The sequence below is a fragment of the Podarcis tiliguerta genome (genome assembly GCF_965153285.1).
Source record: "Podarcis tiliguerta genome assembly, chromosome: 1".
Lineage (NCBI taxonomy): Eukaryota > Metazoa > Chordata > Lepidosauria > Squamata > Lacertidae > Podarcis > Podarcis tiliguerta.
The window spans coordinates 2,771,670-2,784,833 of NC_139534.1; the positions used below are offsets into that span (position 1 = coordinate 2,771,670).

Genomic DNA, 13,164 nt, shown 5'->3' on the forward strand with positions numbered 1-13,164 from the left:
CACCCTATACACCCCTCTCTCCCACTAGGGGGTGTTAAAATTAACATGCTACTGCCTTGCAAGAATTGTTATTGCCAAATATTATCATCTGGTCATTGTTCTCATCATGCATACATTTGAAGTTCAAACAAAAATATCAGACATGGCCTTTTCATCCCACTTCAAGAAGTGTTTGTAATGCGGCCTGGAGAGGGCCGTGGAAGGTTCCAATGGGTTCCCTTAGGCTCAGATATGGACTGCAATGTTGATATGCACTTTGCAGATTAGTATTCAGTAATAACTTATTTTAATTTTTATATTAGGTAGATGCTGATACATTTAAATGTGCATAAATAGCAGGGTGTGTGTGCTTGCATTATGAGTAGATCACATCTCAGAGCATGCAACAAAAAGGAGCTTCTTTTCCAAAAATGATATGGGGAAAGAAACCACACACCTTGGGTAATCTAACCTGTACATGGTAGTTAACATTAAACAAAAGAAGCTTCGAAAAAAGCCATTACTCAATCAAATCTAGATTGTCCATAATGGTAAAGTAACATAGCTGTGTGAAATTCCAGTTGAAATTAAGGGCTATTGTGGCTGTTTTGCAGAAGCAATAAGATTGCTTTACACACCACTTTGTGGCATGGTGGGGGTGGGGAATGAAAGTTCTGTCTCCCAAGCAGGAGACAGAGCAGGGGGCACATCTCCCCCTTCAGATATGACCCAGAAGCATGAGTCACTTAAACTTCCTCCATCTGCTGCTTTTGGAAAATGTCAGCAGCGGCCAAAGAAGTTGCAAAAGCTCTCACAGGAGCCATCCCTTTTCATTTTGTATCTTTAACAAAATACATTCAGCTTCCTTAGGATGGAATATATTATGCATGTTGAAATTCAAATCCATGGGGGAAATGTGCATCAGGCCTTCATCTGGCACATACAATGAGCTGCTTGTTAGAAATGAAAACGATTCAGGAGATCATCTGACAGTCTACTGCTAACATGTTAGTCCAGCCCATTCCTGACATAGAGCCACCTCTACATGTTCAACTGGCTCTCCCTGATTCTTCTTATATATGCACTACACAAACAAATGAACAAAATAACTAGGAGAGAAGCAACCTCCTCAAATTCCTCGTGGCTTTCAGAGACACCACAAGAAAGAATGAAGTGCCTGTCAATAGGTTAGAAATGAACTGCTCTGATGCCCTCCAGATGTTTTAAATGACAGCCCCAGCCACCTGTGCTAGCTGGGGTTGATGTGAGATTTTATCCAAAAGATGTGGAGGGCACCTGGCTGCCAAACAGTTGGTCCAGTCAGAACAGGACAGTAAGTGGAGAGTTGTAATGGCTGGCCAGTTGACAGCTGGTAAGTTGGGTTAGTCTCTAACCTGCAATGAAACTAAAGTTCAGAATTCAGAGGCATAAAATGGCAAACTTACAAGTTCAAACACACCCTGAATTCATTTTGAGACAAAGCACAAACTCAAAAAACTCATGGGCCTGGGTCATGAATTTGCTGGAACGCATACTAGAGGCACCTCTTTCCCACAAATCTCCCCAATGGCTGCAGCAGAGAAGCGGTCCCTCTGCATCTTTTCCATCCGTCTTTAATGTTACAAAGGCAGCATCCCAGGCATTGCACAAAATATAGTTCCACAGTGTTCCTAAATTCCTAGCATGGAAAATAAGCTTTCTAAAGAAGCACAGTGTGATGCTGCCATTGCAGTATTCAAGAGGCCATGGAGGAATGATAGCCTGTCACCACAGCAAGATAAGCTTTGGGTGGGGAAAGAAAGCTGGAATGGGTAAGGGGCTGGAGCTTTGACGGGGCGGGGGTGGGTGGGCGGAATGAGGTAGTTTAAATATTTGGCCCCCTTCACACTCCTGATTACAGCAGAGGCTATATTTAGAAGTGGATCGGGGCAGTTGTTTTATGATCTTTGGGTAGGCAGCACACCTTGTATTAAGATTCTGAATTGGTTTAACTATCTAGAACACATTTTAAAATGGTGCATGTGTCTATAGCGAGAGGAGATCTCATCCAGTTTCAATGCTCATCCTCATCAGCAGCTGCGGGGATCACACTCGACATCTTAGTTGATTAAAAACATCCCAGAAAGCTGTTAGCCTACCCTCAAATGAAAGTAAATATTGGTGAGTGAAGTGCATAAAATTATGGGGCACAAACATCAGTAACTGGGAGCGAGAGTGCTATGTTACATTTATGGGCCTTCTGCTCCTTTTATAGATACATTAAGCTGCCTGTTAGATGTTGCTTTGATTCAAAAAGGCTGAAATTGTAACTGAGCATCTTGGTTTGTCACATCGTAGCCTAAAAATGACAACAGACACTTAAATGGTACTCGACCCTTAAATACATCACTATTGCAACAAGATATTAAAGTTCTCTTCGCACATTATGAAGAAGCAGAAAAAACAAGCACAAGTGACTAAAATATTCAGTTTTCCTTGCTTCTCATAACTTCTGTGGATTGACTCAGAAGATAGTTAAGGGTGTTATTTTCTCAGTATTTATAGAATAAATTTGACATGTATACCACAATGAACTTTTTTAAAAGGTGCAACCACATAGTCAGAGTTCACAGCAAAGTGGAGACACCATAAATATTTTATTGGACAATGAGTTTTCTAGGTCTACAATGCATGTGTTTGTTTCTCAACACCACAATGTGGTTTGTTTTATGACCAGAGGGGACTGCATGCACATGAGTACCTAAAAATGCTGAGGTCCTATCTGTAAAAATGCCTCTTTCTAACCATGAACAGATGCAGCAAAAATGCTATTTGTAACAAATGCTCTAAAAATGTGTCAGTGTACATGCTTTTTTATTATTTGCTTTCTCAACTGTGACACAGATGTAGATTATGTATGCTGTCCCATACACATACTTCTACTAGCAAATTAAAAATGTGGACCACAGAATGATGGAGTTGTGAAATGTGCCCCTATCTGTCAAGGGAGGGGAGGGCAGTCACATTGGTTTGGCAGGTGGAGAAAGGTGCATCATGGACACGCCAGCAGTACAATGGGGCCTGCTTCTATAGGGTGAAGATTGGGGGGGGGGGTGTCATTCACATCCCTTATTCCTATTGAGTGTGTAATGGGCAGGAGCATGAGAATAGCTAAAGACACTGGGGAATATTAAACACGAGCCTGCATGTCACAGGGATTGCACCTACGGTGTCTGCAGCAGCCTTGGAGTGACCAAGCACAATATAAGGACTCAAAACAAAGAGTGACACTCCAAACAAACTTTTCCACCATCATTGCCCCTCTTAGAGCTATACCTTAGGTGGGAGGGACTCAAAATGTGTTCTTCAGCTCAGGGGATACATAATACCCTAAAACAAACTATCTATAGGGGTAAAGGTACCCCTGCCCGTACGGGCCAGTCTTGCCAGACTCTAGGGTTGTGCGCTCATCTCACTCTATAGGCCGGGAGCCAGCGCTGTCCGCAGACACTTCCGGGTCACGTGGCCAGCGTGACAAGCTGCATCTGGCGAGCCAGCGCAGCACATGGAAACGCCGTTTACCTTCCCGCTGGTAAGCGGTCCCTATTTATCTACTTGCACCCGGAGGTGCTTTCAAACTGCTAGGTTGGCAGGCGCTGGGACCGAACGACGGGAGCTCACCCCACCGCGGGGATTCGAACCGCCGACCATGCGATCGGCAAGTCCTAGGCGCTGAGGTTTTACCCACAGCGCCACCCGCGTCCCAAACTATCTATACACAATATCATTTGAGATATAAACTTTAACTTTTCTTTAACTTAAAGCTGTACAGCAAAGTAATATATCAAAAACGAACACCCTGCTTATCAGAAAAAACTATTAAGATAATTATGGGAATGACATTTGGATAATTAAAATTGACTAAGCTTGTGACAGAGAGCTTACCCAACTATCTTTGATTATTTTCACCCCATGAAGTACAAGAGGTTGCTGTTTGTATTTAACTAATTTTATTCTACCTTTAATGAGTATGGTGGGTAATAAAAAAAAACATGGATTCCAGTTTACTAGGCAAATGGCTACATTTGTTTCAATTTATTAATGCATTTCAGCTTCAAACTCATCTAACTCTAGGATTCTTTTTCAGAGCCAATGTGCTTTTAGGATGTTTATTATGAGTGTCAAAGTAGTAAAATGGGAAAGACCTTCCCGCAATTCCATTTTAAATTGATCTGGAACAACACAACATACTTAATTTTAAATGCCTAATGCTGTTAATACTCTCTTTTAAGAGTCCAAAACGTACAACTCATTTAACTTTCATTAAGTTTGGTGTATTAAGCCCTACAACCTAATGAAAATAATATGGATTTATCCTGATAATTAATGAAGTCCCAGAAGAAATAAGTGTAATTCTCACCCACCCTCCCACAATACTGCTTCCATTACACAGATAAATCGAGAAACACGGCTGGTTAAGTAATTCAGAAAACTTTGATAGGAAAACTACTAGGAAAGAAAAATACTTTTGCTAGTTGATCAATGGGACACCTAGATTTCCTTCCATGAATATTAATCCTCAACAACCAACTCCTTTACTTCAATAGAAGGACCAGGCATATAACCATATGTATCATGCAATTTTACTCTATGTGCAGTGTGTGTGTGTGTGTGTGTGTGTGTGTAGTGGGGTGGGAGAGCTTAAAATAAGACCAAGATAGTTCACATCTGGCAACCAAAGTGCCCCTTTGGTTTCAGATAGTACAGGAGTAGATGAGTCTAAAAAGTCAGGAACACAAATTTTCACAGCCCTCTAGTGGCTGTGAATACATGGGAAATGATGCGTGCCCACCCAAACTGTGTCCTAACAACAACAATTTTATTTATACCCCACCCATCTGACTGGGTTGCCCAAGGCACTCTGGGCAGCTTCCAACACATACAGTTTCTCATTAAAGCGTCTGATAGGAGGGCATCCCTCTTGCCCCTGCCCAGAAGGCCCTGCGCCTGGTTCCCTGTAACCTCACTTCTTGCAGGAGATAAATAGCTATACAACTTTTAGAAGACATCTGAAAGTAGCCCTGTTGTATCAGGAAGTTTTTAATGTTTGACATTTTATTATGTTTTTATACTGTATGTGTTGGAAGCCACCCAGAGTGGGTGGGGCACTCCATGTATTGTTTACACAGTACATTTGTTACTGTGGCTGATATTTCTTGCACTCGATTATATGCAACACTCAGGCCCAGAGGAGACCTGATTTTTTTCTTTCGTGACGGTGTAAATCATGATACCAATGTAGCGTGGGAGGGGCAAGAGGGGCATGTGCTAGAAATACAAATCCTAAGTCAAGTGGGAAGGCATGCCTCCTCTGCAAGATTTTACTGTGTGGCACTAATCAGGCTGCTTCAATATTGGTAAACTATAGTTAGTTCTTGCTCTCCAAAAAATTAGTTATAAACCTACTTCAAATGTCCCAAGCCTGCCATTTATTTCCAAATCTTCAAACTTTGATTTAGGAATCATCTGAAGTCACGTTTCTGAAAACCTCAACTAGAAGTCTCAACATCAACAGACACACAACTGAACAAAGCAGTCCATTGAACTGTTCAGAAGTTACTTTGAACCTGTGTGTGATGAGGTAGGATAGCATACGCTGCCCTTCCTTCCACACATTCAAGGTAACCTCTGTACAGTCCTGGACAAAAAGACCTACACTAGACACCTTTAAGCACCAGGCAAAAATGTTTCTCTTTAGCCAGGACTTTGGCTGATTGACATTTAATCATAGAATCATAGAATCATAGAATCATAGAGTTGGAAGAGACCACAAGGGTCATCGAGTCCAACCCCCTGCCAAGCAGGAAACACCATCAGAGCACTCCTGACATATGGTTGTCAAGCCTCTGCTTAAAGACCTCCAAAGAAGGAGACTCCACCACACTCCTTGGCAGCAAATTCCACTGTCGAACAGCTCTTACTGTCAGGAAGTTCTTCCTAATGTTTAGGTGGAATCTTCTTTCTTGTAGTTTGTATCCATTGCTCCGTGTCCGCTTCTCTGGAGCAGCAGAAAACAACCTTTCTCCCTCCTCTATGTGACATCCTTTTATATATTTGAACATGGCTATCATATCACCCCTTAACCTCCTCTTCTCCAGGCTAAACATGCCCAGCTCCCTTAGCCGATCCTCATAAGGCATTGTTTCCAGGCCTTTGACCATTTTGGTTGCCCTCCTCTGTACACGTTCTAGTTTGTCAGTGTCCTTCTTGAACTGTGGTGCCCAGAACTGGACACAGTACTCCAGGTGAGGTCTGACCAGAGCAGAATACAGTGGCACTATAACTTCCCTTGATCTAGATGCTATACTCCTATTGATGCAGCCCAGAATTGCATTGGCTTTTTTAGCTGCCGCGTCACACTGTTGGCTCATGTTAAGTTTGTGGTCAACCAAGACTCCTAGATCCTTTTCACATGTACTGCTCTCAAGCCAGGTGTCACCCATCTTGTATTTGTGCCTCTCATTTTTTTTGCCCAAGTGCAATACTTTACATTTCTCCCTGTTAAAATTCATCTTGTTTGTTTTGGCCCAGTTCTCTAATCTGTCAAGGTCGTTTTGAAGTGTGATCCTGTCTTCTGGGGTGTTAGCCACCCCTCCCAGTTTGGTGTCATCTGCAAATTTGATCAGGATGCCCCTGAGTCCATCATCCAAGTCGTTGATAAAGATGTTGAATAAGACCGGGCCCAAGACAGAACCCTGTGGCACCCCACTAGTCACTCTTCTCCAGGATGAAGAGGAACCATTGATGAGCACCCTTTGGGTCCGGTCAGTCAGCCAGTTACAAATCCACTGAGTGAATGCCCTTTTAAAATGTGCGGGGGGGGGGTTATTGGGTTGCTTTTGTTTTTATTAAGAATTTTGCATTTTTATATTGTGATTTTATGTTGTAACTACCCTGAGACCTGTGGGTATGGGGCAGAATACAATTTTTAAAATCATCATCATCTACTTTTATAAATAAAGAACTTAGAAATATGAAGAGATGCATTGAAGGGCAGAGAAGCTCAACAGAGTTGTGTTAGATTTAATAAAACTAATTTGCCACCTAGTTCCATGTGAATTCTCACCCCCACCCCAAAAAAGCTGAATACTGGAATAATAACCTAACTGTTTTATCTCACTCCTACCAGAACTACTTGCTTCCTTAAAATATACAAACTTATTGTGAATCTGAAAAGGAAAGGGACTCTCATTAGGAGAAAACTGCTAAGCTAAGTGAGTTTTTCAGAACAACCTAGCTCAACATCTCCTTCGCAAATATCCCTGTGGAAAGAGTCCTGGGATACTTGGCACACAGCATTTTAATGAAGAAAATGCTGATTTCAATGAAGTGAAGGAATAGCAATTCCCTCCAAGCAGAAGCACTCTCATCGATACAATTCCGTCCCCCAATGACTAATTAAATATAAGTGATTTCAGATAGGGAATTTGTATGCAATAACATGCAGCTTCCACTTCCATTTAAAGTGAAAAGTTTGGTTTCATAAACACATGGTAAAAAATGCTATACTGACTCCATGAGGGAAAAGGAAGACAAATAGTTTTTTATGATAAAATCCACATGTATATTTATTGTGAAGCAATCACACCAAATTCATTTAGACAGATGGGGCTTCGGTTAAAGGAAAGTAGCATGTGCATTCATCACAGCAATCTATTCCTCCTTCTGGAGCTACAGCTATTCACTTCTCCCATACGTCATTCACACAAAGCTACATTGACAAACCATCCAAAATCTACAAATACCAAATATGGAATTCTGTGAATTCCATATGCACATTCATTTTTTTAAGAAAATGCAAACTGGGTTTAAGTACCCAGTTAACGTTCCTGATGATCGTAGATGGACACAAAAGTTTGTCCACCCTACAAGCCTGATCAGTTGATAGTTTTAGCATCATTCCTGAACAGGTTATCCCAACTCATGTAGGGGAAATGTATGCGGGGAAGTTGGAGCAAGGTCTATGCACATCTTTCAGAGTTGAGCAGGAAGGTCTGAAGGAAGAGTTCATATGCCTCCCCGCCATCAGAAACCCTGAATTGCTCACACAAGTAGATTTAAGAAACCTTCTTCTGGCCTTCCCACACAACATGGAACAGTTGAAGGTGGGACAGGCAGGGTCAGCCCTTGTGGGGACATTGTGACAAGGACAATGTTTGCAGCCCCACAACCTCCACACAAGTTGAGATACCCTGTTCAGAAAAACAAGGCCTGGGTTTGGTGGTTATTAAACACAACGCAAGCCATTCCTTGGTTTTCCTCTGGTTCACTCTTCTCTAAAATTCATTCCTTTGGAATTTCAGTTATTTCCAGGTTTAATTATTGAACTGGAGCATGCCTGGTTTGCTGCAGCTTTCAGTCCCTTAATCTTGTGCATCTGCCACTGATGTGCATTCCCACCCCCTCCAACCACAAACCATGCAGTATACCATAAGCTTCACATGAATATACAGCACACAAATGATGACAACAGAATTTTTGCTAATCCTCCAGAATGGTGCAACTCAGAAGCCGTCACTCCAAACAGAAATACAGCTAATAAAGTTGGCTAAATAAATTTTGCAATTGCTATATAAAATGGAAACGAAGTATTTACAGTGCTCTTACAGTGCGTGAATCAAAAAGCTTACGTTACCTCAACAGAAGCGATGTGGAGCAAAGTCTCCCCTTTATGATTTCTCTTGGCTGGCAGGCTATTGGGAGATTTCCTGGAGAAAGACTCAGTTAGCTGTGCCTCTTTTTGATAAGCAGTATTGGACAGATGTGCCTCTTTGGAAGTTTTTTTGTTACATGCATCCTCCGAGTTTCTCATTGTTGGTGAAGAGCTAGCAGATGGTGTAGATGGATAACACCTTATAGAGTCAATGGTGGGCAAAGAATCCCCAAGGGAATCTTTGGGTGATGGCCTTGGGGACACCTTCAGCAGTGCTAAACTTCCAGGGGTGCTAGGCTCTTTCCTGCTGGGCTGTTTGTGTAAAGGAGTAGGCAATCTGCTTTGTTGCCTTCTACGTTTTAGTGGAGCCATTTCCCCTCTAGAGAGGAGGCACTCTTCAGAACTCAAGTTCTCCTCCACAACACCATATGAACAAGACAAGTTATCCCTGCTGCTCTTCTCTGTAAGTTTCGCAATGGCATCCACACTGACTTCACTCTCACCCTGTGCAAGCTCTGCCCCCATTACAGACTTGTGCTCCGATGTGCTTTTGGGGTCTGGACTGGGGATATCCAATGACTGACTGCAAAACACCACCTTTGCTTTGCTTGTGCTCTCTTCATCATGTCCACTGGTCTTTTTCTGTCTTTCTTTGAGCAATCTTGGCTGGCTGTTGATGCCTGTTAAAGTCTTTTTCCTCGGCTTTTTCAGATTAGGGTTCTTTTGCTCTTTAAAAGGCTCTTGAGTGGGGGAGAGACAAAAATCATGAGTGGAAGCTGGGGCATGAGGCTGGCCATCCTGGCCCTTCACAGCCTGTTCTGTCTTCTCTGGTCTCTTTTGCATGGTCAATTTCTTGCTCTTCCTGCGAGGATTGAAGTCCTCTTTTAGTTGCTGCTTCTTACTTCCTGTCTCACAAACCACATCTCCAGGGTCAGACAGGGTCTCTCCTGAACCTAGCAAAGGAAGTTGGAATAAGTAAAACAAAAAACAAAAAAAACGTTATAACACTGTGTGTGGCCTGTTTAAACTCAAAATAATCTGGAACACTAAGGTATAGTTTTCAATGAGGTGACAAACTAGTGATTGGGCTGTCCCACTTCAGACTGCAGATGGAAAGCTTTATTAATTCTGAAATTTTCTTCCATCTATCTATCCATCTATCTATCTATCTATCTATCTATGGTTTACTGGTTTTCCATTTGCAATAAATTTCTTCAAACCATGGTTTGTTATTCTGGTAGGCTAGTGAGTTGCAACAGTGATTTCAGACAGTCAATTCAGACACCAAACCAATCACAATTAAGATTCCTTTGTGGACCTTGTGCAAAAAGTTGGCACAATTCACCCATGCAAACAAGGTCAATTCAAATGCAACACTAGTTCAGTCACACACTGCCATCCCACCCTAATACTCTGCTTAATTGCTTGATCCCTGGTTATAATAATAATAATTTATTATTTATACCCCGCCCATCTGACTGAATTTCCCCAGCCACTCTGGGCGGCTCCCAATCACAACCATAGTTCACAACAAACCATAGTTTTGCATTACATTTGAACCATCAAACTCTGGTGAGTGATCGCCCTCCAAACCAAGAGAAGGATCCTTAGCTCAGTGGCACAGTATATGCTGTGCATATAGAAGGTTTCAGGTCCAATTTCTGGCAATTCCAGGGAGAGGAAGGAAAGACCTAGGGAGAGATGCTCTCAATGGTACAGACAAGTCTGAGCTATATGGACCGATAGTCTAACTCTGTATAAAGCAGCTTCAAATATTCAACACACAAGACAACGGTTTGTGCCTGAAGTGAAAAGCCATGTTTTCGCATTATGCCTCTGAACAGACCCACTGTCACTCTTATTCCAAGAGGATCCATAAGCTGACTCAAGATGGACACAAAATGCAGAAAAATTGCATCCACGAGAAGCTTGCAACTAAATGTGCCACTATAGGGAACATGTCCCGTTCTCCCACATCATAATTTTAAGAAATCATGCACTACATATAAATGGATCTTGATATAGAGTATTTTTTAAAGGATCAAGACATATCCTTTCTTCTAAGGCAGATTTTAGCTGCTTAACATTCTGGGAACAGGGACGTGCAAATCAAAATGTGTAATACTTAAAAATGATAGCCCTTTGAGACTACATACAGTTAACATTACTTCTACCTCACAGCATTAAAATTCCAGTTGTATTTTTCTTTTTTAGAATATAATGGGTTTTTAACCCTCTCATGAAACCAGAGGCATAGACTGCATAACTGCTCCTGCAATGGGAGAGATAAAAACCCATGTTACCATAATACAAATGAAAAATTGCAGAGAAAATTAACAGAGCACAGGGTATTACAACTGCAACTTTCCTGAGCTCTTACAGGAATTTCTTTAATATGATGGACTGAATGCAAATCTCATTCTTCTCCAATTACTGCATTGGCTGAGAGGATGTTGCACCAATCAGTCACTGCCTGCTCCAAGAAGAAGAAAAATAACCTCAGGTGATGATGGCCAATTAATAAAGAAATCTAAGTACCTCAGTGGTATACCAAGGCTAGTCCATTAAAGCACAAATCCTACACAGCTAGCCTGAAGCCACAGGACAGAACAAAAAGAAGCGCTGGAAACAAGGCATTCTTTTTCTTCACCAGGAAGCTTTCCATCCAAATAAAATCTTAGATCTAATTTTAGCTGAACAATAGCATCTACACGCTTTGATTGCCAACAGATTGGGGAAGAATACACTCTGCAGATGATATTTACTCCTATCTTCTTCTCTGTTTACACTTCAACAAGATTAATTGCAAAATATTTACCTTGATATAAATATTCACATTCATGAAGCAGGAGAGAAATAAAATAGCTCAGGGAAGGAAGGAAAAACTGCTACTGCAGACATACCAGCTCAGCTTTGTATGTGATTATAAGCAGGGCTTTCAACAATTCCACAAATGAAGGAAGCAAGTAGAAGTTGGATACCAGTCATAGAACGTAGGAAGCATCTTCAAGATTTTAACTGCATATTCGTTTACTCTACAATAGGTTTATACATTTTGTTACAGGTGCACTGGCTCAGTTCTGATACTATGCCAAGCTTTAGCTAAAGAAGCCCAAGGATGAAGTCTTATATTACTCTCCTGAGACCAAGCCCCAGTGAATACAATGGGTATTCATTGGATAGCACTGTGACTATGGTTTAGTGCAACAGCCAAATTGGCAATCCCTAGGCTACAGCCAGTTGCAAAACTGAATTTACAAGATGCACTATACAATACTTAAAGCCACTGCTCTGCCCCCAGAGGCTGCTGAACAATAGCAAGAGAAAGTTTATGAGGCTGAGAATTTTTTTGTGTTTATAATATTATAATAAAGTACTCTGAACATTTTAATAAAACAGAAAGTTAGCTATAAAAGTGCCTTGGCAGGGAGAAGCAAAAAAACAACAACACAAAAGCAATTCTAAACCGTGGTGTGCCTACAATGCACTTGAAAATGCAAGCTACAAGGTGTAACCTATGGTTAGCATAGGTCATAGTCTGCTGCAATGTATGAATTCAGATATTTCAAATGGGCAGAAGAGCAGAACACTAAAAAGGAATAAAATAAAAGTAATTACATAAGGTTCAAGAGATGGAACACTCTCTCTGAAAATCTCTTACGTATATTATTAAATCCACCTACAGACACACATACATGTCTACAGTCCACATAATTTTATTATTGTTAGCAGTCACTTTTGACTGGATAACCTCCCAACCGCAAGAAAAAACTAACCCCCCCCCCATGGATTCAAAATTTCTGGCAATTTTGGTGTGCTTTTTCAGCATTCTAAAATGCTCACAGGTGGAAAAGAATGCAGAATGCCATTCTTTAAAAGAATACTTCAACTAGATGATCTGATCAAGCAAGACAATTTTTATGTTCTTCAAAGGTTCTACTAAGGTTGCGATTCACTGCAATACCTAAAGAAAGTAGTGCGATTTAACAAACAAAAGGGGGTGGGCGGAAGAGAATGAATCTTTTCCTGTCTTCTTACCCAGCTGAAGACCACCCTCTGAAGCCAATTCCGCCTCTGCCTCCCTGCGCCAATCAGGGTTGATACTAACGTAGCTGGGAGAAAATGTCCGGAGGAAAAACAAGAGACCAGGAAAGAGGGCTCTGAATGCCTAAGCACCCCTTCACTATTTTAAGATTTAATCTCCACTCTGTACTTTAGACGTGAGGAACAGAGATGAGTTTGAAATCACTATGTTTAGTTTGAGCTTCACCCCCACATCGGAGTGTAAGGTAAAGGTAAAGATACCCCTGCCCATATGGGCCAGTGGTGTCCGACTCTGGGGTTGCGCGCCATCTCGCTTAAGAGGCCGGGGGCCAGCGCTGTCCGCAGACACTTCCGGGTCACGTGGCCAGCGTGACAAGTTGCATCTGGTGAGCCAGCGCAGCACATGGAAACGCCGTTTACCTTCCCGCTAGGAAGCGGTCCCTATTTAT

General features: G+C 41.7%; 1 protein-coding gene across 3 annotated transcripts in view; it reads right to left on the reverse strand.

Moving 5' to 3' along the window:
- Window positions 1-13,164, reverse strand: part of BARD1 (BRCA1 associated RING domain 1) — a 61,319-nt gene that overhangs the window by 24,570 nt on the left and 23,585 nt on the right. For all 3 annotated transcript variants that reach the window (XM_083399902.1, XM_083399901.1, XM_083399903.1), the window contains one exon: window positions 8,654-9,624. In XM_083399902.1, the coding sequence (XP_083256028.1) occupies window positions 8,654-9,624 (971 nt within the window). The remainder of the gene's footprint in view (window positions 1-8,653; window positions 9,625-13,164) is intronic.